The sequence below is a fragment of the Mercenaria mercenaria genome, chromosome 1, assembly GCF_021730395.1.
Source record: "Mercenaria mercenaria strain notata chromosome 1, MADL_Memer_1, whole genome shotgun sequence".
In the NCBI taxonomy this organism is placed as follows: Eukaryota; Metazoa; Mollusca; class Bivalvia; order Venerida; family Veneridae; genus Mercenaria; species Mercenaria mercenaria.
Genome location: NC_069361.1, coordinates 114270777 through 114297156, shown reverse-complemented (window position 1 = coordinate 114297156; position 26380 = coordinate 114270777). Strand labels below are relative to the sequence as shown.

Genomic DNA, 26380 nt, shown 5'->3' with positions numbered 1-26380 from the left:
AAAATGCCCATATACCTAATGTTAAACATTTATTTTTGACATTCTGGGCCCCTATATAAATAAAATTAGCTAGTTTATATCCCTGGGGCTGTGTACGAATTATGACTTTAGTTAACGAAGTTTGACTGCATTATTTTCTTCTATGTACCAATTATGCCAGTCTGAACATTTTATACGACAGTGAAAGACTGACCCTAACAAAAATGTCAAATACATCTTCTTGCTAATGATAAATCTGAAGTTCCAAGGTAGAACAACCAGAAGAGCAGTATTCCAGGAACGCTGCCTTTACAAGTCGCAATCCAGCAGTGCATGTATTGATGTTTATAAGATTAACATAACAAAAATATACGAAATAAAAATCCCTTTACAAGAGTTGAAGTAACTTGCGCAAATCCAAATTTTCCATGTCCAAGGGCATCTATCAGTAAATGCTTGACCCGACCCTAAAAAATATCATACACATCTACACTGTATACTGAGCATGTGCTTAAAGTTTATGTAATAGCTTCAAGAGTAGTTTGCACCAAAAGCGTTTTGGGAAGGACTGACTTACCAACCAAACAACTGACTGACCATACGAGGTGCATTCAGTATGTTTTACAACTGGTTCTTGTTCTCCTTTATGTTGCAAGTGAATATCGAGTTTAAACAAAATGAAATTTGTTACATAACCTTTACAATGATACCATACATGTATATATACTGTTCATTTTAATACGCCTTTTTTGTATTTGAAAAGTCCTACTCGTATACACTGTGTTAAAAATGGTAGGAAAACGTTCACTGAAAAGTGTTCAAATTCGAAGCTACATTCAAGTATGCTATAAACAGGGTTTATGTCCGAAGGGTATTTTTAATGAATTGTGTGCTGTTTATGGACATAATGAAGTTTCCTATTCCACAATAACTAGTTGGATTAAAAAAATTAAAAGCAGACTACCTAGAGTCAATTAAAGATGCTAAGAAATGTTGACAGTCATGTTCAGTAGTGACAAAAAGGAACCTATCTAAAGTCAATGATGTTGTGAAACATGATGCCTGGTATACAGTTGATGACATAGCGATAATGACTGGGATTTCAACAGGGTCAGTTCATGTAATTCTGAGGAGGCATCTTCAAGTACGACGGATTTCAGCTCGCTGGGTCCCCAATTTGCTGACCGGCAAAGAAAAACGATGCTAAACAACTTCTGACATCGGCGCCCACCATTGAGCCATTTTTGAATGTTCCAAATTTCAAGACTAGCTCAAGGTCAAAATCAAGGTCAAATTTCATTTCAGTACAGAACACTGTGCATGTGGTCCAAATTTGCAAGCTGTAGTTTTAGAAATGTGAAAGTAGGTCACTAGATCAATTTCAAGGTCAAAGTTCATTTTGGTACACGAAACTATGCAAGTGCTTCAAATCTGGAGTCTGTAGCTTGAGAAATGTGAAATTAGGTACTAGGTAAAAATCAATGTCAAATTTCAATTCAGAACAGAAAAATATGCATGTGGTCCAGATTTGAAGCCTGTAGCTTCAAAAATGTGAAAGTAGGTCACTAGGTCAATCTCAAGATCAAAGTTCATTTCGGTACACAAAACTATGCATGCGGTCCAAATTTGAAGGCTGTAGCTTGAAAAATGTGAAAGTAGGTCACTAGGTCAATGTCAAAATTTGTTTCGGTCCACAAACCTATGCATGTGGTCCAAATTTGAAGGCTGTAGCTACAGAAATGTGAAAGTAGGTCACTAGATCAAGATTAAGGTCAGCTCTGTCAAGGTTCATCTTGCCATTCAAAACTATACATGTGGTCCAAATTAGAATGTAGGTTATTGACAAAAAGTTTTTCCCTATATAAGTCTATATGAACCATGTCCTCGGGGCGGAGCCATATTTGACCCTAGGGGGATAATATTAACAAACTTGGTAGAGAACCACTAGATGATGTTACATTACAAATATCAAATCCCTAGGCTTTCTGGTTTGAACAAGAAGATTATCAAAGTTTTCCCCTTATGCATGTGGTCCAAATTTGAAGCCTGTAGCTTGAGAAATGTAAAAGTAGGTCACTAGGTCAATCTCAAGATCAAAGTTCACTTCGGTACATAAAACTATGCATGTGGTCCAAATTTGAAGGCTGTAGCTTGAGAAATATAGAAGTAGGTCACTAGGTCAAAATCAAGGTCAAATTTCATTTGGGAACACAAAACTATGCATGTGGTCCAAGTTTGAAGCCTGTACCTTCAAAAATGTGAAAGTAGGTCACTAGGTCAATGTCAAGTTCAAAGTTTTTTTCGGTGCACAAAACTATGCATGTGGTCCAAATTTGAAGGCTGTAGCTACAGAAATGTGAAAGTAGGTCACTAGGTCAAAATCAAGGTCAACTCATGTCAAGGTTCATCTTGCCACTCTAAACTATACATGTGGTCCAACTTTGAATGTTGTAGGTTATTGACAAGAAAATTTTAAGAGCTTTTCCCTATATAAGTCTATATGAACCATGTGACCCCTGGGGCGGGGCCATATTTGACCCTAGGGGGGATAATTTGAACAAACTTGGTAGAGAACCACTAGATGATGCTACATTACAAATATCAAACCCTAGGCTTTGTGGTTTGGACAATAGATTTTCAAAAATTTTCCCTATATAAGTCTACGTAAACCATGTGACCCCCAGGGCGGGGCCATATTTGACCCTTGGGGAATAATTTGAATAATCTTAGTAGAAGACCACTAGATGATGTCACATATAAAATATCAAAGCCCTAGGCCCTGTGGTTTTGGACAAGATGTTTTTCAAAAAAAATTCCCTATATAAGTCTATATAAACCATGTGACCCCCGGGACGGGGCCATATTTGACCCCAGGGAAATAATTTGAATCGTCTTGGTAGAAGACCACTAGATGATGCTACATACCAAATATCAAAGCCCTAGGCTCTGTGGTTTTGGACAAGAAGATTTTCAAAGTTTTTCCCTATATAAATCTATGTAAATTACAAAAATAAACATATAACTCAATGTTGAACCAAAGTTTGGTCAAAATCCACCCCCCCCAGTAGTTTCTGTGGAGATGCGATAACGAGAAATTGTTAACGGACGGAAGGACGATGGACCACAGACGCAGAGTGATTTGAATAACCCACCATCTGATGATGGTGGGCTAAAAATATGGGCAACAAAACATTCTCGTAGGCCTTGTATTGCAAAGAGAACTTGGAGTGCAAAGAAGATTATGTATGCTATTTTCTATAGCCCGCAGGGTGTTGTGGCAGCTATTCCGGTACGTAAAGTTCGAAAGGTCACTGGACACTACTATAAGGCAATGATATTGCACAAAGTTGAGAAGTTTTATAGTAAACGTCGTCCAGCAACAGGTTTTCGTAATGTTTGCCTGCTGCACGACAACGCTCCAGCACACAAGGCCCACGCTGTTACTAATTTTTGGAAAGTGCTTCCTCACCCACCGTATTCACCAGATTTGGCACCGTGTGACTTTTTCCTGTTTCCACATCTGAAAAGGTTTCTTTCTGGTCGTAGCTACAAGTTCAGGAATGCCGACGGGTCTGCAGTGCATCAGTTTCTCAAGAGTGTACCCAAACAAGACTATCAAAAGTCATTTCAGAACTGGATATTGCACCTGAAAACTTGGTGGGGAATACTTTGAAGGAAATCATTAACGATTTTGGTAGTTTTATTGTTTGTTGTTTATCTATGAGCGTAATTGCATTACATACTAAATGTCCCTCGTATAATGACTCTAATTTACTTGTCACACTATTACTTTTAGGCATGGGTAAAGTAATTTTGGAATCATGTACTATTTCCTCAATGCCAGAAAAGTCTTGCTAATTCTAATCCAGAAATCCTTTCAGGGGCCATAACTCTGGAACCCATTAAGGGATCTGGCCGGTTCAAGAAAGGAACCGAGATCTTATGGTGACAAAAGTTTTGTGCAAGTTTGATTAAATTCAAATCATAAATGAAGCTGCTATTGTGCAGACAAGGTCAAAATAGCTAGTTCTAGCCGTTTCAGTTTATTTATTTATTTGGGTTTTACGGCGCACCAACACAGTATAGGTTATATGGCGCCAAACAAGGTAAGGCAGTGGTTCAAATTCTTTTCATACACAGAACGTCCCAGAACCACATGGGGCTATCACTCTGGAACCCATAATGGAATCTGGCCAGTTCAAGAAAGGAACCAAGATCTTATGGTGATACAAGTTGTGTGCAAGTTTGGTTAAAATAAAATCATAAATGAAGCTGCTATTGTGCAGACAAGGTCAAAATAACTAATTCTGGCCCTTTCAGGGGCCATAACTCTGGAACCCATAATGGAATCTGGTCAGTTCAAGAAAGGAACCAAGATCTTATTGTGATACAAGTTGTGTGCAAGTTTGGCGATATTGTGCAGACAAGGTCGAAATAGCTAATTTTGGCCCTTTCAGGAGCCATAACTCTGGAACCCATAATGGGATCTGGCCAGTTCAAGAAAGGAACCAAGATCTTATGGTGGTACAAGTTGTGTGCAAGTTTGGTTAATTGTTTGTTTGTTTTTTTGGGTTTAACGCCGTTTTTCAACAGTATTTCAGTTATGTAACGGCGGGCAGTTAACCTAACCAGTGTTCCTGGATTCTGTACCAGTACAAACCTGTTCTCCGCAAGTAACTGCCAACTTCCCCACATGAATCAGAGGTGGAGGACTAATGATTTCAGACACAATGTCGTTTATCAAATAGTCACGGAGATCACACGCCCGCACCGAGGATCGAACTCGCGACCCCGCGATCCGTAGACCGACGCTCTACCTACTGAGCTAAGCGGGCGGGTTGCAAGTTTGGTTAAAATAAAATCATAAATGAAACCACTATCGTGCAGACAAGAAATAGTTGACACACGCAAATTCTGGCCCTTTAAGGGGCAATAACTCTAGAACCCATGATGGGATCTGGCCAGTTTTCGAAAAGAACCGAGATATCATGCCAATACAAGTTTTGTACAAGTTTGATCAAAATTGCTTACAAAATGTGGTCTCTATCGTGTTCACAAGAAATTGTGGATGGACGTCGGACGGACGATGGACAGACGGACGAACGAAGGGCGATCACAAAAGCTCACCCTCTCACTACGTGACAGGTGAGCTAAAAAGGTATTGAATTAAAATAATAAATTTTTCAATAACTAGTGTTCCACTTAATTATTTTTGTTCATGTCAAATTTGTTGTTACAACAAATATCATGCACTGGAATTCTGACGTTTTGATGTTTACTGTTCACACATGTATCATACATACAAATCTCAATCATGTTTATTCTCTTTACTTTTATGCCCAGACTAAGCTATTTCAAAAGAAGTGTTTTCTAAAGCAAAAACATCTTAACTGGTTTCAATTTACTTAGGAATTCTTTGTCCATTTTTGCTTCACAGGCACATTTCACCATTGTAAATGGTGGAGGAATGCCTTCAATAAAGACACATTCAGTTTCACTGTCTTCAGTACTCCAATCATCAGATACACTGCCATCAGAATTTATATCTTCAACCTTTCTGTTTTCATTAACTCCTTCAACAGTTTTGTCTTTACTTAACTGTCCTTCAGCACTTACGTTTTTATTCATATCTGATTTTTTGTCTTCATCAACATTTCCTTCAGCAGTTCCATTGTCATATCTTTCAGCATTCTCCTTTTCAGTTACTACATCTTCTTCAGCAAGTCTAGCCTTATTCACTTTTACCTCGGGATCCATGTCTTCATGTACCTCATCTTCAACATTTCTGCCATCATTTATTTTCTCGTTTCCAATAACTTCAGTAGTTTTATCTTCAGTTCTCTTTTCTACTTCTTCCAAAGGAATGTATCTTAAATCACATCTGTAGTTAAAGAATCCTCCAAAGTACCATAGACCACCGCGTACTCCATTATAGAGCGTGCTTTCTCCTAGTTCTGTGTTTCGAAAATACCAAGATGATTCTGGATCAGGTTTTACAATTCCTTTTCTGAAAATGATTTCTTTTGATAAGAATATATACTCTGCTATAACATCATAACTGGCTTCACCAAAGTGCCTAACAATAAGGAAGGAGTTGTCTTTTTCAACAGTGTGCAGATCATGGAAAGGGTACTTAAGCTGGTCATTTGTCTCAGCTGGGAAGAAATGTGAGCTTCCATCTTTAACATTTACAACAAGCGAAATGTACTCCCTAAACTCACCATCACCTAAATCATCATCAATGCAAACAAGAACGAGCATGTCTCCACTAGCTTCGTTTTTTTGTACACGGGCTGAAGTCCTTATACCTTCATAGCGTGAAAGGTCTGATAAATACAGTTCATACAGCAACGGTTGGATACCGGTCCTTACAACCTCTGTCAAATAGCCATCCTGGATATCCACTTTACAAATCTTGAAGTAGCAGCCATTTATTTCAACAGGTTCATCTGAATATCTGTCAGAAAGCAGATCCACATCTGGCTTGACAATTACAGCATACAGTTCATTATTGGACACAGCAAAATGGTTTCCAATGTCACTCAACTTATCATCTTTTTCTGACATATGAGACAGCAAATCTTCCCACAAAGGTCTTGAGCCAGACCTGTTCTTTTTTGCCCTAAGCCTGAGTTGGCTCCATTTGTTTTTCTCCAAATCGAATTTCAAGGCATTCTTTGAATTTCTGGTAACAAATATCAATGTCTTGTCAACAATAAAGCAGTCCCTGTGTTTTCTCTGATATGGTAAGACTTTCTCATTATACCAATATGGATGGCTTTCAACAGTGTTAATGTGGTACCAACAATTGCTACGTTCTCGAAATACAAACAGATCATAAACCGAATCCGAATCCCGTTTTGTTTTTGACGATGCAGATCTGTTGTTTTTGGTGTTTTTTCTCTCTGTTTCGGGATCCAGCAGCATCCATTTTTTCTTCCTTTCACATAAGGCGAAAAGCACATTTTCCTCATCATCTACTGGAATTTCTGTTGCTCCAATAATCTGGTTCACTAGTCTCTTCATCTCTTTCAGAAATGACTCGCCCAGTGCCTTGTCAACTTCTGCATCACTGCTATTCAGCTTTGATTCTAATTCATTGCAACAAATTTCTAAAGACTTCATTTGAGTTTTATGAGCAATAACAGTAAAGTCTGATTTGATCTCTTGATCCAGATATTCTATAATTTCTTTTCCAGGTTCAACATACTGATTAGTGTTGCCTTTAGAAACCCAATTCCCAAGAAATTCTAAAAATGGTGCATTTCCACAGTTCTTGAAAAACTCACATTTCAGCATTCTTTTCATATCTCCTGGCCTTAACTGTAATGTACTTTCTTGAAAAACCAAATAATCATGAAATCTACACTCTATCACATCACCTGTCAAATACTCAATATAGTTATAGCCATGACTGTAAGCAAACATGTAATACTCAACACAGTTATGGAGACTAACTGTTTCAACCATCCTCAGCTTACATAGTTCCATCAGCACTTCTATTTCAAAGTACGATGCCAGTCTCGCCACTTCCCAGAACTCATCTTCTTCATATTCTACGTCTCCGTAATACATGTACTTAATAACACTTTCTAAAATATCTGCATCATCTACTACAGATGACAAATCTACCTCTTTTGATTTGGAATCAGAAAAGTTACTAAGAAACAAAGTTTTAAAGTATCCACTGTGTGCTGCTAACACTAACCGATGAGCATAAAGAAATCTGCATCCAACTTTTAGTGTTATATCACTCCATGTCTCATCTCTCATTTTTTCCATGTTATCTAATGTATGTTTAAAGAAATTCAATGACGTAGTCATATGCTTCTTTCTGTTGTCACCAGGCATATCTGTTTGGCCAATATCCATGTTCCTACAAGAAACAAGGATAATATTACAATGTATAACAAATGTACCATGGAAATGCTTGAGATAATTATACTATACCATCTACTAAAAACAAAGTCACTGTACATCACAGAAACTAGTACAAATAAACATATGTCCACCAGATGCTGATGATGCATAAATCCGAACTGAAAGCGTTGTGTATACTTGTAAGGTACAAATGTAATGTAATATTTCGAAGTTAAACAAGAGTTGTCAGCAAACAAGAAAATTTGATGAATTGGTATCCACCGCCAAATGTGTCTGTGGTGAGGAATGGCAAAGAAATATATCCAGCAAAACGTTAAGGATGTTTCTAAGAAGCAAAATTTCACATGTTGATAAATATTAATGGAAGGAATAAAAAAATGAAAGGAAAATCTTTTATGGGAAGACCGGGTGAGGGTATAAACTTCACATGTTGATCCTAAAAATTGATGGAAAATATGAAAAGAAAAGAAAAACTGTTGGGGTTGGGGGACTTGGTGGAGTAGCGATTTGGGCCTCTAGAGAGCTAACAAGCTTTTCCTCCGATTTGAGTTAGTTTTTGACCCCACATGACCCGGTTTCATTTTATGCCTAGGAATAATCAAAATAAACAATCTGACCAAGTTTCATGAGGATAGGATCATAAATTGGCCTCAAGCGTGTTAAAATGCTTTTCCTTTCAGCGAGTGACCTAGGTCTTGGCCCCATATGACCCGGTGTCGAACATGGCATTAATATCGTCAAGATAAACATTCTGACCAAGAATCATGAAGACAGCTAAGAAATGTGGCCTTTATGGTGTTAGGTTTTTTCTTTGATTTGATCTGGTGACCTAGTTTTCGACCCCACATGACCAAGTTTCAAACTTGGTCCAGAGATCATCAAGATTTACATTCAGTGCAAGTTTGTATCAATCAAAGCATAAATGAAACCTCTATAATAATGGCTGAAAGGGCCAAAATATTTTTTTTGCCCCTTTCAGTGGAAGTAACTCCAAAACTCATGATAGAATCCAACTGCTTTTCAAAAGGAACCGAGATCTTATTGTGACTTAAATTGTGTGTTAAGTTTGGTTAAAATGGAATGTAAAATGTCACATCTATCGTGTTCACGGGGTAAACATTAACAAATTTTGGCTCTTTCAGGGACCGTAACTCTGGAACCTATGATAGAATCTGACTGATCCATCATGGAACCCAAGATCTAATGTTGGTATAGATATTTTGCGGGATGTTATCAAATAAAAGCATAAATGAAATCTCTATAATTTGAGGGTTCTGGCTCTATCTCTATATTTTGAAATTTTACAGGAGGACCATTTTTTCGCTTAACGGGCTGGAAAAGCATAAAAGACCAATCTGACGCAGTGAAGTTATTGATATAGGGTTTATTTAGCATGCTTAATACATTTTTAATTATCTAACCTAATTAGGTCATAATACACATAACTTGTTCTGGCACAAATGAATGTCTATTTCATGTATAGAAATTCAGCTCATTGTACATTTTATGGCTAGTTAACATCACAGACAGTTTAATTTTCAAAAGAAAGTTAAGAATGAATTACTCCCCTTGGACAAGTTGATGCAAGTTCAAAATTTCAAATATTTGAAATGTTTAACAGTTCTTCTGCAGTTTTTTTGTGATGTCATTTAAATGGTTGAAACAAGAAGTATAGTATTATAGCAGTATTTTGTGATGTCATTTAACTGCATAAAACTGATCCTGCAGTTTTTTGTGACATCATTATACTTCTTAGCTCATTTACATATTTCAGCGAATTTAACTGCATTTTCACTGCTTTTCTATTAAATATGTAAATGCAGGCATTTGAAGACAAGTAACTGCTAAAAACTGCCTTTTGAATGCCCTGAAAAATAATGCTGAATAACTGCAGTTTTAATGCCTTCCCTTTTCCTAGGGGTCTGGGGTCAATGACGATATCGGCCATAATTAGGTATTTGGTTTTTCCAAGGGCATTCCTACACAGTTGGGTCAGTGAGAGTGCAGAAACTCCAGAAAAAGCAGACTGAAACTGTTTATTCAAGATGTTTGCTTTACCAATGCATTCCGAGTTAATTTTACCAGTTGTCTGATCTTTTAACGGGGCAATACCTTGGTTGTCCTGTCTGGCATTTTTTATGAGTGAATAAAGTTTCTTAGTGTTGAATTTAGAAGAGTGCGAGTTGTCTGTATGTCGGATGTCGAGAATGTTCTCGATGTATGTTTCATAACAGGCCCGTAGCCAGAGATATAAAAATAGGGAGGCACTTTCTAGGGGGGTCCGGGGGCATGCTTCCCTGGGAATTTTTTTCAAGGGTGCCATTTCGTGCATTTCAAACATATTTTTGTTACTTTTAAGATACCGATTTCGGAAAAAAATAAATGACATTAAAAAGATCCACGTACATTTTAGTTACATACAGATCTGCAGAAAAATAAGAATTTCGAAAAGCCAACGTATTTAGGATTATTAATTGTCACCCTAAAACGCTAATTTAAAGGCATATGGTCATGCTTGCTTGGTTCTTACTTCTTCCGTTGAGTAAATGTATATATGTTCATTTATAAACTATTTAGTATGGCTGACGTGAAACGAAAATTTGAAAGAAGCAACATAGTTTATAAATGCATATACAAATACAATACAAATATGTAATACAAATATGTACTTAATACATAATATATTTTGTCAATCTTCTTTAAATACACAATATTACATTTTTGAAATTCAGCAAAAATGTTTATACTTGGATATATAGTCAGGGGTTGGACGTATTTTGCATTTTGCTGCTTTTTAGGCAATGAAAATGTTGTTGCAGTTCAAAATGGCGTTATTTGTTTACTTTTTGACCTAAAAGAGGACACATTTTGCAGAGGTAAGTGTGTTTATTATATACAAATTTTCGAACGATAACGCCCAGTCGGTGGCCATATTTATCTTCACTCGGCTTTTGGTCTTACATGTTTATCGTTGTTTGTTAAAGTATAGAAGGTACAGTGCCAGTTTATAGTGACGAAAAATCGTAGCTGTTCATGAACATGTAATTCCTGTACAAAACAAACTCTTTACGGAATGTTTATTGATTTGTACATGTACATAAATTCATACTCTAATTTAAGACTTTTATCTGCTACTTCTAAAACCTCCCATTGCAAAAATATTTTGGTACAAGCAACATTTTGTTGTTTGATGTTGTATACACGACAATTTGTTGTTTGATTGTTCTACCGAGATGTCCTTTTGAAGTTTTCAATCCAATATAAAGATTGGCAACTAGAAATATTTAAAAGTGATATATACACCACAAATAAATATTTGTTTTCCTACAATATATGTACAATTAACAACATAAAAATGTCAGTTTATAAAAGTTTTCAGATGAAACAGCTGTTTAATTTCATTCTAATTATATCACAAATATTATTCATTGTTTGTGTATTAATAACATATCTTCATACTGGTATAATGAGACACATACTTCGTGTTTAACTCGCGTTTTTTTATTATTTTTGTGCGGAACCTATTTAAGTCTTGTGGTCCTACCTAGGGACTATTATTTGCCTGTAAATGACACTGATGCGTTCAATCATTTTATATCTTACTATGCAGCCAACACGCAATACTGCATTCTTCTTATTATTTTTTATTGTTTTTATATTATTTTCATTATTAGATTAGTAGATTTACTCAGCACCCGTCCATTATGAACGAGTTTACATACAGAGGCAGGCACTCCGGGTGACAAATTCATCCTCTTTCAGTACAGACACAAAGCGATCTGACTAGAGCGACAAAGCGGAGAAAGTCCCAGTAATAAAAAGAGAAATCGTTTAGAAACTGACATTTCTGATTTACTGAACTTAGCTCTTTTTTAATTACTAATGTGCTTAGTGTACAACATCAATACACACATAGCACTATTTCATCGGAAGAACCAATGCACACCTCATACCTAGGTGGTCTGCTTTAAAGAGCATCTCATAAATGTCAAGTGCTTGACTGGTATTTGAACCCTGGACCTCTGGATTGAAAGTCAAGCGTGTCATAAATATAATTTATTTCACCGACATATTCATTACCTGAGACCGGATTGTAACATAATTAACGGACTTTTGCTGTAGATTATCAAAATGATGTAAGTTTTAAAATTACAAATCAATTTCATTAACTGTTTCCTTTTTAATTCTAAATACCATGAATGTGTTTTTTATTAAATACATGTACCGTATTTTCCCGTATTAACGCCCCCGGGGGCGTTACATTTTCGAAAGAGGGGGCTTTATTTGAGGTAAAAAAAATAAAAAAAAACATCGTTCAAACTATCTGTAAAGTGTTTCTGTGTTGTTTAATCCCCCAAAACGTAATTATTTGGCATCCAATTTAACGCAGTGTGTCTTTTATGCATTTAAATACGGTACCTCGTGTATTCCATGTCAGGCTTTTTGACACGCTCGCGACACTACACATTACGTCATGACCCAAACAGCTGTGTACTCTCGATAACATTTTCCTTAGTACATGCGGGTATCTAATAGCGCAATACACAATGTCAATGGTTTGACACGTTCTTAAAACTGCCGAAGAAAAGGGTATATCGTAAACACATAGCTGCAAGTTTGTTTAAAGTCGGCAGGAAGCGTGTGCGCGAGTGGTGTAAAAACAAATCAAAAATGTATTTACCGTTTAATTTTCTGTTTGATGATTGGATACGTACCGTACTTATTACAAATGTTTTGGACTTACGAAACATGGACTGTTTAAAAGTGTGTTTAATTTTCAATACATTGGACTTTAGTACTGTAAATTACTTATTATATGGACTTATAAACATGAGGTAGGTGATTTTTTTCCCGTTCTTGTTGACTTTTTTCCCCTCCAAAATGGGTGGGGGGCGTTAATTAGCGGGGGGGGGGGGGGGCTTAATTCGGGAAAATACGGTATATTTCCTTCCTTGTTGGAGTAACTAAAGAAATCAAATGTGAGTCCATTGCCGGATGTACAATTTTGACTTTTGTATAATTGTGACCTTTTAGAAATGATATGTTCAAAGGCGTATAAAGAACAACCATATGATTGCAAGACTCCATTCTGTTGTAATGTCAAAATGAATCAATTTAGAAAAAATATCAACATTCAGTCAGATTAGCGCCACAATGTATTTAGGTATGCATACTCCAGAGATCATATCTTATAATAAGACTTTATCAAACGCTAATGAAATTCTCCTATGCCCAGTTGAATCCCATAAGTTAAGAATGTCATTTTAGGCTGTTCACTTCAACATCTGACCCATGTACAAACATTAGCGCAATGCCATTAAGGCGGTTTTCTCTGATGGTAGTTCTTGACCACGTCTTAAGTCTACGCAATGCGCTAAAACTTCCTCGCAAGAACATGAACCAACTAGCAGCATCAGTGTAAGCTGGAACATAAACTAACGGGCCCGTAGCTTGTACAAAAACTATGCTAAAGTGTAATTATTTGTGATATTAAAACAAATGGGAGAAAAATAGTTTAAAACAATAAAAAAACAAGAGGACCATGATGGTCCTGAATCGCTCACCTCTTCCCACATGACCCAGTTTTGAGTATGACGTCGTTTTTTCTATTATTTGACATAGTGACCTAGTTTTTGAGCTCATGTGACCCAGTTTTGAACTTGACATAGATATTATCAAGATAAAAATTCTGACCAATTTTCATGAAGATCCATTGAAAAATATGGTCTCTAGAGAGGTCACAAGATTTTTCTATTATTTGACCTATTGACCTAATTTTCGAAGGTACGTGACCCTCTTTTGAACTTTATCTAGATATCATCAAGGTGAACATTCTCACTAATTTTCATGAAGATCTCATGAAAAATATGGCTTCTAGAGAGGTCACAAGGTTTTTCTATTATTTGACCTACTGACCTAGTTTTTGTAGGCACGTGACCCACTTTCGAACTTGACCTAGATATCATCAAGGTGAACATTCTGACCAATTTTCATGAAGATCTCATGAAATATATGGCCTCTAGTGATGTCACAGGGTTTTTCTATTTTTAGACCTACTGACCTAGTTTTTGACTGCACGTGACCCAGTTTCGAATTTGACCTTGATATCATCAAGATGAACATTCAGATTAACTTTCATACAGATCCCATGAAAAATATGGCCTTTAGAGAGGTCACAAGGTTTTTCTATTATTTGACCTACTGACCTAGTTTTTGACAACACGTGACCCAGTTTTAAACCTGACCTAGATATCATCAAGGTGAACGTTCTGACCAATTTTCATGAAGATCTTGTGAAATATATGGCCTCTAGAGAGGTCACAAGGTTTTTCTATTTTTAGACCTACTGACCTAGTTTTTGAGGGCACGTGACCCAGTTTCGAACTTGACCTAGATATCATCAAGGTGAACATTCTGACCAATTTTCATGAAGATCTTGTGAAATATATGGCCTCTAGAGAGGTCACAAGGTTTTTCTATTTTTAGACCTACTGACCTAGTTTTTGAGGGCACGTGACCCAGTTTCGAACTTGACCTAGATATCATCAAGGTGAACATTCTGACCAATTTTCATGAAGATCTTGTGAAATATATGGCCTCTAGAGAGGACACAAGGTTTTTCTATTTTTAGACCTACTGACCTAGTTTTTGATGGCACATGACCCAGTTTCGAACTTGACCTAGATATCATCAAGATGAACATTCTGACCAACTTTCATAAAGATCCCATGAAAAATGTGACCTCTAGAGTGGTCACAAGCAAAAGTTTACGGACGCACGCACGCACGCACGGACGGACGACGGACACCGCGCGATCACAAAAGCTCACCTTGTCACTTTGTGACAGGTGAGCTAATAAAATAAAAGTGCCTCAGCTCGGTTACGCTTTAAAAGATGGTGCTTCAAAACATATTCTTTTTTCTCATAATCTTGGCAGATTTGAAAATGGGCCTCCCTGTGCCTCAGTGTAGCTACGGGCCTGCATAGGATAACCTAATTTTTTGTTGGATGAAGTGTTTGGTGGTTTTGAATTGCCTATAATACGGATTTTGACCTCTGTGCAACCAAAGAAGTATAAAGTACACAGAATGGCAACTGGCTGTAATCTCGCATGATTTCATGCCAGAGCGTGAATCAGCGTTATCTTAGCATGCTTAGTACAAGAGGACCATGATGGTCCTGAATTGCTCACCTGTTCCCACATGACCCAGTTTTGAGTATGATGTCGTTTTTTCTAATATTTGACATAGTGACCTAGTTTTTGAGGTCATGTGACCCAGTTTTGAACTTGACCTAGATATCATCAAGATAAAAATTCTGACCAATTTTCATGAAGATCCAAAGAAAAATATGGCCTCTAGAGAGGTCACAAGGTTTTCTACTATATGACTTATTGACCTAGTTTTCGAAGGTACGTGACCCTGTTTTGAACTTGATCTAGATATCATCAAGGTGAACATTCTCACTAATTTTCATGAAGATCTCATGAAAAAAAATGGCCTCTAGAGAGGTCACAAGGTTTTTCTATTTTTATACCTACTGACCTAGTTTTTGACCGCACGTGACCCAGTTTTGAAATTGACCTAGATATCATCAAGGTGAAAATGCAGACCAATTTTCATGAAGATCCATTGAAAAATATGGCCTCTAGAGAGGTCAAAAGATTTTTCTAATTTTAGACCTACTGACCTAGTTTTTGACCGCAGTTGACCCAGTTTCAAACCTGACCTAGATATCATCAATATAAACATTCAGACCAACTTTCATACAGATCCCATGAAAAGTTTGGCCTCTAAAGAGGTCACAAGGTTTTTTTTATGATTTGACCTACTGACCTAGTTTTTGATAGCATGTGACCAAGTTTCAAACCTGAACTAGATATCATCAAGGTGAACATTCTGACCAATTTTCATACAGATCCATTCAAGGGTATGGCCTCTAGAGAGGTCACAGGGTTTTTCTATTTTAAGACCTACTGACCTAGTTTTTGATCGCAGTTGACTCAGTTTCAAACTTGAGCTATATATCATCAAGATAAATATTCAGACCAACTTTCATACAGATCCCATGAAAAATATGGCCTCTAGAGAGGTCACAAGGTTTTTCTATAATTTGACCTACTGACCTACTTTTTGATGGCACATGACCCACTTTCGAACTTGACCTAAATATCATCAAGATGAACATTCTGTTTAATTTTTATGAAGATCCATTCACAAGTATGGCCTCTAGAGAGGTCACAAGGTTTTTCTATTTTTAGAACTACTGACCTAGTTTTTGACCGCACGTGACCCAGTTTCGAACTTGACCTAGATATCATCAAGATGAACATTCAGACCAACTTTCATACAGATCCCATGAAAAATATGGCCTTTAGAGAGGTCACAAGGTTTTTCTATTATTTGACCTACTGACCTAGTTTTTGATGGCACGTGACCCAGTTTCGAACTTGACCTAGATATCATCAAGATAAACATTCTGACCAATTTTCATGAAGATCCATTGAAAAATATGGCCTCTAAAGAGGTCAAAAGATTTTTCTAATTTTAGACCTACTGACCTAGTTTTTGACCGCAGTTGACCCAGTTTCAAACCTGACCTAGATATCATCAATATGAACATTCAGACCAATTTCATACAGATCCCATGAAAAAAATGGCCTCTAGATAGGTCACAAGGTTTTTTTTTATTATTTGACCTACTGACCTAGTTTTTGATGGCACGTGACCCAGTTTCGAACTTGACCTAGATATCATGAAGGTGAGCATTCTGACCAATTTTCATGAAGATCCATTCAAAAGTATGGCCTCTAGAGAGGTCACAAGGTTTTTCTATTTTTAGAACTACTGACCTAGTTTTTGACCGCACGTGACCCAGTTTCGAACTTGACCTAGATATCATCAAGATAAAAATTCTGACCAATTTTCATGAAGATCCAAAGAAAAATATGGCCTCTAGAGAGGTCACAAGGTTTTTCTACTATATGACTTATTGACCTAGTTTTCGAAGGTACGTGACCCTGTTTTGAACTTGACCTAGATATCATCAAGGTGAACATTCTCACTAATTTTCATGAAGATCTCATGAAAAATATGGCCTCTAGAGAGGTCACAAGGTTTTTCTATTTTTATACCTACTGACCTAGTTTTTGACCGCACGTGACCCAGTTTTGAAATTGACCTAGATATCATCAAGGTGAAAATTCAGACCAATTTTCATGAAGATCCATTGAAAAATATGGCCTCTAGAGAGGTCAAAGGATTTTTCTAATTTTAGACCTACTGACCTAGTTTTTGACCGCAGTTTACCCAGTTTCAAACCTGACCTAGATATCATCAATATGAACATTCAGACCAACTTTCATACAGATCCCATGAAAAGTATGGCCTCTAGAGAGGTCACAAGGTTTTTTTTATTATTTGACCTACTGACCTAGTTTTTGATGGCATGTGACCCAGTTTCAAACCTGACCTAGATATCATCAAGGTGAACATTCTGACCAATTTTCATACAGATCCATTCAAGGGTATGGCCTGTAGAGAGGTCACAGGGTTTTTCTATTTTAGGACCTACTGACCTAGTTTTTGACCACAGTTGACTCAGTTTCAAACTTGAGCTATATATCATCAAGATAAACATTCAGACCAACTTTCATACAGATCCCATGAAAAATATGGCCTCTAGAGAGGTCACAAATTTTTCTATAATTTGACCTACTGACCTACTTTTTGATGGCACATGACCCACTTTCGAACTTGACCTAAATATCATCAAGATGAACATTCTGATTAATTTTTATGAAGATCCATTCACAAGTATGGCCTCTAGAGAGGTCACAAGGTTTTTCTATTTTTAGAACTACTGACCTAGTTTTTGACCGCACGTGACCCAGTTTCGAACTTGACCTAGATATCATCAAGATGAACATTCAGACCAACGTTCATACAGATCCCATGAAAAATATGGCCTTTAGCAAGGTCACAAGGTTTTTCTATTTTTGACCTACTGACCTAGTTTTTGATGGCACGTGACCCAGTTTCAAACCTGACCTAGATATCATCAAGATAAACATTCTGACCAATTTTCATGAAGATCCATTGAAAAATATGGCCTCTAGAGGTCAAAAGATTTTTCTAATTTTAGACCTACTGACCGAGTTTTTGACCGCAGTTGACCCAGTTTCAAACCTGACCTAGATATCACCAATATGAACATTCAGACCAATTTCATACAGATCCCATGAAAAGTATGGCCTCTAGATAGGTCACAAGGTTTTTTTATTATTTGACCTACTGACCTAGTTTTTGATGGCACGTGACCCAGTTTCGAACTTGACCTAGATATCATGAAGGTGAACATTCTTACCAATTTTCATGAAGATCCATTCAAAAGTATGGCCTCTAGAGAGGTCACAAGGTTTTTCTATTTTTAGAACTACTGACCTAGTTTTTGACCGCATGTGACCCAGTTTCGAACTTGACCTAGATATCATCAAGGTGAACATTCTGACCAATTTTCATAAAGACCCCATGAAAAATGTGACCTCTAGAGTGGTCACAAGCAAAAGTTTACGCACGGACGGACGCTGCGCGATCACAAAAGCTCACCTTGTCACTTTGTGACAGGTGAGCTAAAAAACAAACATCAGCGAGCATGGATTTACAATTTGTACCTTTAAAACTACATTTAAAATACATGTTAGCTTCTAAAACAACATTACTTTAATGTGAAATGTCGTCAGACACAAAGTACAGTTTCTTACCATCAAAAGAAGTGTGGTCATACGGTGATAATTAACTTTTTACCGATGAATAATTGCTTTCGCATACAAAATGGCACATGGAGAATGCGTCACTTCCGGTAAACGAGATCTCATTCAGTTGTCACGTTTTTTTGGCGAGATTTGCTATATATGCCTTTCAAGTTGCCGATCCATTTATTTTTATAGCTTTTTGGTGCAACTTGACCTTTTGATCGAGTTTGTCCCTTTTTCTGATTAGAAAATCTAGTTGTTTTATATCTTGGGTGACCCATGGGAGGAGCTTAGTAGTCTTTAACATGGAAAACAATAATAAGTGAACACCATGGTTTTAGATCAAAGCGTTACTGTGAATCACAACTCTTACTAACCACTGACGAGCTATCACGTAATATGAATCTTGGACATCAAGTCGATATGGCTATACTGGACTTTTCAAAAGCATTCGATAAAGTATCACATCGTAGACTTTCCGTAAAAATGGAGTATTATGGTATCAAAAATGAAGTTCTACTATGGATCAACAAATTATTAAATAAGCATTACCAACAAGTTGTCGTGGATGGCGAAAGATCCCAACCATCCTAAGTAACATCTGGTGTTCCACAAGGGACTGTCCTTGGACCAACATTATTTCTTTTATACATCAATGATATAGCCAGGGACATAAAATCTACTATAAGACTCTTTGCTGATGATTGCGTAATTTACAGATCAATAACCACTAGCGAAGATCACGCTACTCTACAACAGGATTTGAACACATTAGTAAAATGGAGCAACACCTGGAAAATGGAATTTAATGTTCAACAAGAGATCACAGAGTGATCTTGGCGCCCACCAATGTGCCATTTTTGAGTGTTCCAAATTTCTAGACTTACTGACTAGCTCAAGGTCAAATTTCATTTCCGTACACAACACTGTGCATGTGGTCCAAATTCGAAAGCTGTAGCTTGAGAAATGTGAAAGTAGGTCACTAGGTCAATGTAAAGGTAAAAGTTTGTTTTGGTACACAAAACTATGCATGTGGTCCAAATTTGAAGGCTGTAGCTTGAAAAATGTAAAAGTAGGTCACTAGGTCAAAATCAAGGTCAAATTTTATTTCGGAATACAAAACTATGCATGTGGTCCGAATTTGAAGCCTGTACCTTAAAAATGTGAAAGTAGGTCACTAGGTCAATGTAAAGGTCAAAGTCCATTTCAGTACACAAAACTATGCAAGTGGTCCAAATTTGATGGCTGTAGCTTGAGAAATGTAAAAGTAGGTCACTAGGTCAAAATCAAGGTCAAATTTTATTTTGGAATACAAAACTATGCATGTGGTCCAAATTTGAAGCCTGTACCTTAAAAAATGTGAAAGTAGGTCACTAGGTCAATGTGAAGGTCAAAGTTTTTTTCAGTACACAAAACTATGCATGTGGTCCAAATTTGAAGGCTGTAGCTTGAGAAATGTGAAAGTAGGTCATTAGGTCAAAATCAATGTCAAATTTAATTTTGAAACACGGAACTATGCATATGGTCCAAATTTGATGCCTGTACCTTCAAAAATGTGAAAGTAGGTCACTAGGTCAAAATCAAGGTCAAAGTTTTTTCCAGTGCACAAAACTATGCATGTGGTCCAAATTTGAAGGCTGTAGGTACAGAAATGTGAAAGTAGGTCACTAGGTCAAAATCAAGGTCAACTCATGTCAAGGTTCATCTTGCCACTCAAAATTATATATGTGGTCCAAATTTGAAGGCTGTAGCTACAGAAATGTGAAAGTAGGTCACTAGGTCAAAATCAAGGTCAACTCATGTCAAGGTTCATCTTGCCACTTAAAAATATACATGTGGTCCAAATTTGAATGTTGTAGTTATTGACAAGAACATTTTAAAAGCTTTTCCCTATATAAGACTATATGAACCATGTGACCCCCGGGCGGGGCCATTTTTGACCCTAGGGGCATAATTTGAACAAACTTGGTAGAGAACCACTAGATGATGCTACATTACAAGTATCAAAGCCCTAGGCTTTATGGTTTGGACAAGAAGATTTTCAAAGTTTTTTCCCTATATAAGTCTATGTAAACCATATGACCCCCAGGGCGGGGCCATATTTGACCCTAGGGGTATAATTTGAACAATCTTAGTTGAAGACCACTAGATGATGTCACATACAAAATATCAAAGCCCTAGGCCCTGTGGCTTTGGACAAGAGGTTATTCAAAGTTTTTCCCTATATAAGTCTATATAAACCATGTGACCCCCCAGGGCGGGGCCATATTTGACCCAAGAGAAATAATTTTAATAATTTTGGTAGAGGACCACTAGATGATGCTTCAAACCAAATATCAAAGCCCTAGGCTCTGTGGTTTTGGACAAGAAGGTTTTCAAAGTTTTTCCCTATATAAATCTATGTAAAATATAGAAATAAACAAAGGGCCATAACTCACTCATAAATTGTTGAACCAGTCTGATTTTCAGGGGGACACAACTAGGGTACCAATACATCATTCTGACAAAGTTTGGTCAAAATCCCCCCAGTAGTTTCTGAGGAGATGTGATAACGAGAAATTGTTAACTGAAGGACGGAAGGACGGACGTCGGACCACGGACGCAGAGTGATTTGAATAGCCCACCATCTGATGATGGTGGGCTAAAAATGTGCAATCATGTCAATAACTAATAAAAGAAATAAATCTTTATATCAATACAAGATGAAAGATCAAATACTAGAAGTTGTAAAAAATCATCCGTATCTTAGCATCAAATTATCAGACAGTTTGAAATACAACCATCACATTGATTACATAACATCAAAAGCTTCAAAAACACTTGGATTTATAAAAAGAAACCTAAAACACTGTCCTATCAAAGTAAAAGGAAGAGAGCATATCTTGTCACTAGTTTAGACGACCGTAAACACTTGAAATACTCCTCACGTAATACTATGGTGAACCACCGAACAAAAAATCAAACATAAACAAGGAGGGATCAATTGCATGACCCTGTAATCGCCTCACATCAAGAGTAATATGAGCTACCAATGTTTCAAATGTCAAACTGATGATTTTTAGAAATTTTTTGGAAGATTTTCTGATGTACAATCAAGTAACCCCTGGGGCGGGGCCAATTTTACCCCGGTGGTCATGATTTGAACAAGGTTTGTAGAAGTCAACTAGGCAATGTAACATATCAAATATCTAAGATCTAGGTCTTCTGGTTTATTTTTAGCAAATTTAAGAAGATTTCCCTATGTACAATCAAGTAACCCCTGGGGCAGGGTCAATTTTGACCCCGGGGGTCATGATTTGAACAAATTTTGTAGAGGTCCACTAGGCAATGCTACATGTGAAATATCTAAGCTCTAGGCCTTCTGGTTTATTTTTAGAAAATTTTGAAGATTTTTCTATGTACAATCAAGTAACCCCATGGGGCGGCATCAATTTGATCCCAGAGGTCACGATTTTAACAAATTTTGTAGAAGTCTACTAGGCAATGCTACACTTCAAATATCTAAGAACTAGGCCTTCTGGTTTATTTTTAGAAATTTTTTGAAGATTTTCCTATGTAAAATCAAGTGACCCCTGGGGCGGGGTCAATTTTGACCCTGGGGGTCATGATTTGAACAAATTTTGTAGAGGTCTACTAGGCAATGCTACATGTGAAATATCTAAGCTCTAGGCCTTCTGGTTTAAAAAATCAAGTGACCCCTGGCCCTGGGGCGGGTCAATTTCGACCCCGGGGTCATGATTTGAACAACTTTAATAGAGGTCCACTAGGCAATGCTACATGTCAAATATCTAAGCTCCAGGTCTTCTGATTTTTGAGAAGAAGATTTTCCTATGTAAAATCAAGTGACCCCTGGGGTGGGGTCAGTTTTGACCCCGGGTCATGATTTGAATAAAATTGGTAGAGGTCCACTAGGGAATGCTTCAAACCAAATATCTAAGCTCTAGGGCTTCTGGTTATTGAGAAAAAGATTTTTAAAGTTTTTCCTTTTGGTTGCCATGGCAACCAGAGTTCAGCATGGAATTCAATTCTTTGAAAACTTTTTGTAGAGCTTCACCCAAGGAACATTCCTGTCAGAAGTTTGGATGAAATTGGCCTAGCGGTTTATGAGGAGATGTTGTTTCAAATAAAAGTTTACGGACAAGGGACAACGGACGACGGATACCAGACGGTGACTGATCAGAATAGCTCACCCTGAGCCTTTGCTGAGCCTTTGGCTCTGATGAGCTAAAAAGATTGAACAAATACAATGGAATGCAGGACGTTTTGTAATGAACCGGCCAGTTCCAACTGAATACCATCCATTACTATCATCAATAGTGATTTTTTTACTTTTTTTGGCAACAGCCCATGCCTTTTCAATTGGGAATTTTTAGCACGATAAACTTCAAAATTGGGAAAAATTAACAAACCTTAATAAAGAAATCATTTTGAAAAGTTTTATTTTAAGGTAAATTTATTTCATTCAAATATGCACTGAGGTTGAACAGACAGGACAGACAGGCTATTTTCTGATGTCACAGGATCTGATGGCTCAGATAGCTTAGGGTCACCATGAGCTTCTGTTGATTTCTGGGAGTCATTTTGTGGGGACTCGGATTTCTTGGACAGATCACTCTGCTTATATTCTGATGTTTGATTTGAATTTTTAACTCTTTAACTTTTCCAAAAGATGTTCGAATGTCCGGAGTACCGTTGGCGTGTTTAAGTTTTATTTGCTTATTATAATATTTGGAATTATGCGACATTTTTCGATAATTTAGGTAAGTTTCTAACAATTTTCTTTCCGACTCATTTTGACGCATGAAAAAGCGTTTAGCGACTGTGATGAAAGTCATACTAAATGCCGTACTATGACGTGACCCATTTTATGTAAACAAAGCGCTTCGAGTTGGCAACAAAATTCTGCGAATAAACCATAATTAGAGTAATAATAAACAACCTTATTAATTAGTTGTCAGGTTTTTCATATTGTTTTATTCAGGCAGAGGAATTTTTTTTTATACTTCAAAAAATTATCAGAAAAAATTCCAGACTATTGAACAAGAAATACAGAGCACAACCCTTTCTCTCACTTATTCTTAAAGGCTTATTTGATACTTATAGTACTTCAGCATTACATGTTAAGCATCATATAGCATTTTCGCATCTGTATTATACAAATTTTTTTGCAAATGCAGTGTTTCTAGATACATATCATGACAGTTTACACTTTCATATCTGTATATACTTCATAATGATACCTGTGTTGATGCAATGTTTCTAGATATGTTATATGTCTTGACAGTTCACACTTTCATATCTGTATATACATGTACTTCATAATGATGCAATGATTCCAGATACAGGTTATGACAGATTAAACTCTCATATCTGTATATAGCATATAATTCATAATGATACTTGTGTTGATGCAGTGTTTCTAGATATGTTATATGTCATGACAGATATGTTATGTCATGACAGTTTACACTTTCATATCTGTATATACTTCATGACGATACTTGTGTTGATGCATTGATTCTAGATACATGTTATATATCATGACAGATTGCACTTTCATATCTGTATATAACGCTACTTGTGTTAATGCAATGTTAAACTTTCCAGATACATGCTATATATCATGACAGTTCTTTCATGTCTATATATAATGATACTATGCCATGAATCACACTTGCATATATTATGCTTATACATATTTATATATAACTTGTAAGGTGTGGAGTGTGGATGGTTCCCCGACCCAAACACACCCATGACGGGGATAATAAAAGTATCAGAACCTTAAAAAAAAATAATTAGAGTCGGAATTTTTATGATTATTTGCATCGTTTTAGTTCAACTTTCACAAAAAATCAATCTAATTGGGAAAATTCATCTCGTTTGGGGGAATTTTTAAGTATTTTTTGGGAATTTTGACCATTTTTGTCAATTGGGAAGACGCCGAATTTCGGAGTCAAATCGGCGCAAAAAAATCACTGGTCAAGGTACACAGACTGTAAAAAATTTGTGACATACTAGTGATGGGACATCGGTTGGAATCGGTTAGCAAACTGATGCGATGTATCGGAAAAATAATCGGTTGAATGTTATTTATTTTCATACTTGTTTATTCAAATATTTATGTCTTTAAAGTGACTGTTTTACTTAAAATTCTTATGCTCTTTTGAAAAATAAAGAACTACCATTAATCAGATGTTGTAAAGCTGGTTCCTTGATAAAAAGAAACTTGTTTAGTAATCACTAATTAGTTGCAGACAGGGAAACCACTATAAATTGCAATCCAGCGTACATGACAGTAAATTGTATTCTCATCTATTGCTGTCATTTGTGACAACTGACTGGTATACCTGTACCTGTAACATATCTAACATACAGCAAGGAAGTACAAATATTTCACAGCAAGGAAGTACAAATATTTCAGTCTTTTTGGCTGACAAAAATAGTGATTGTAGAAAATCATTAAATGAATTCAGTTATTTTTCAGTAATGTTAATATATTACAATGGTTACCACAGCCTGACACTACTGAGTTGCACCATGTTCCTAGTACTTGTTGCTATGGAATATGACAATGTCATGAAGCTTGGTAAAAAGATCATCAGATAAAAATCAGAGTTTAATCTGTTTTCATATGTATATACCGTATACGTACACTGGTCAGCAGTACTGGGAAAATGGAATTTTGGCAGAAAAAAATCATGACAACTCAATGACAACTGCAACTGCACAAGAATACCAAAGGTCTTTCCACTGAAATTACATCATGGACACAGAAATTTGACGACATTTTTGTCCAGTTTCAACAGATAAATTCCCTAGGACATAATTGTACTGTTGTAAAATACGAAGATTTATCAAAGTTTCGCTAATTTTTTTGCCCCACTTTTATTGACGCTATGGACGCCGCCATGTTAACAGCTGTGCCTAACTGTAAGATGTAAAATCCATTTTCACTGGGTAACTGAAACGAAATACTAACATTTGATTGTCAGCATACTTATATAAGTCCATATTTCGGATATTTCTAGGTAAACATAAATTCTCACGCACCGTATTTCCCTTCGGAAACCTTCGTTCGTACCCGTGAAGATTCGTACCCACTATCGCCTCTGAGAAAACATAATCGATTATCAGAATCGGTTGGGCTTTTCTAGCCGTCAATCGATTATATCCGCTAATCGGCCCATCACTATGACATACCATTGCAGACTCGATGTTTATAAACATTCATTCTTCCAGCGAACTGCGGTCCAGTGGAACAATTTACCAGTTAACATCACAACAGTGGACAGCCTAAACAATTTTAAAACAGCTGTCTACACCCATGTCACCATGTAAATAGGTAATCTGATATCACTTGTGTAGTATAAATACATGTTGGTTTTTAAAAAACCAATGAGTGATGGACTGCCATACCATTGGTACCCACAAATTCACCTTTTTTTCTTTTTTTTTTTAAAGTTTATCTTGGAACGAAAGTAAGCCCGCGTTTTTAAATGGAGACCAGTTTCACACACGCGCACCTCGTCGATGATGTCTACTCAGTGGATCTGCAGACGAGTATCCAATAGAAGTAGAAGTGATACTTACATCATTGGACCACAAAACTGACTAGACCTATCTAGAAATTACACCGTGCTGCTTTTCGGAAATAGCTCTCACGAGCAAATGGCGGTTTTAAATCAAAGGGAAGTAACCTTGTAAAAGGAATCGATCTGCCGATCTAAAGCTGTATCTTTAATAATACGATATATAAAATAACAC

At 36.7% G+C, this 26380-nt stretch overlaps 1 protein-coding gene across 1 annotated transcript; it reads right to left on the bottom strand.

Annotated features, from left to right (window-relative positions):
• Window positions 1–3661: 3661 nt before the first annotated feature.
• LOC123525444 (kelch-like protein 41a) lies at window positions 3662–26316 on the bottom strand. Its single transcript, XM_045304497.2, has 2 exons — window positions 26207–26316; window positions 3662–7855 (listed from the first exon to the last, which is right to left on the bottom strand). The coding sequence occupies exons 1-2, from the start codon at window positions 26209–26211 to the stop codon at window positions 5350–5352; spliced, it is 2511 nt and encodes an 836-aa protein (XP_045160432.2). The 5' UTR covers window positions 26212–26316; the 3' UTR covers window positions 3662–5349.
• Window positions 26317–26380: the final 64 nt, after the last annotated feature.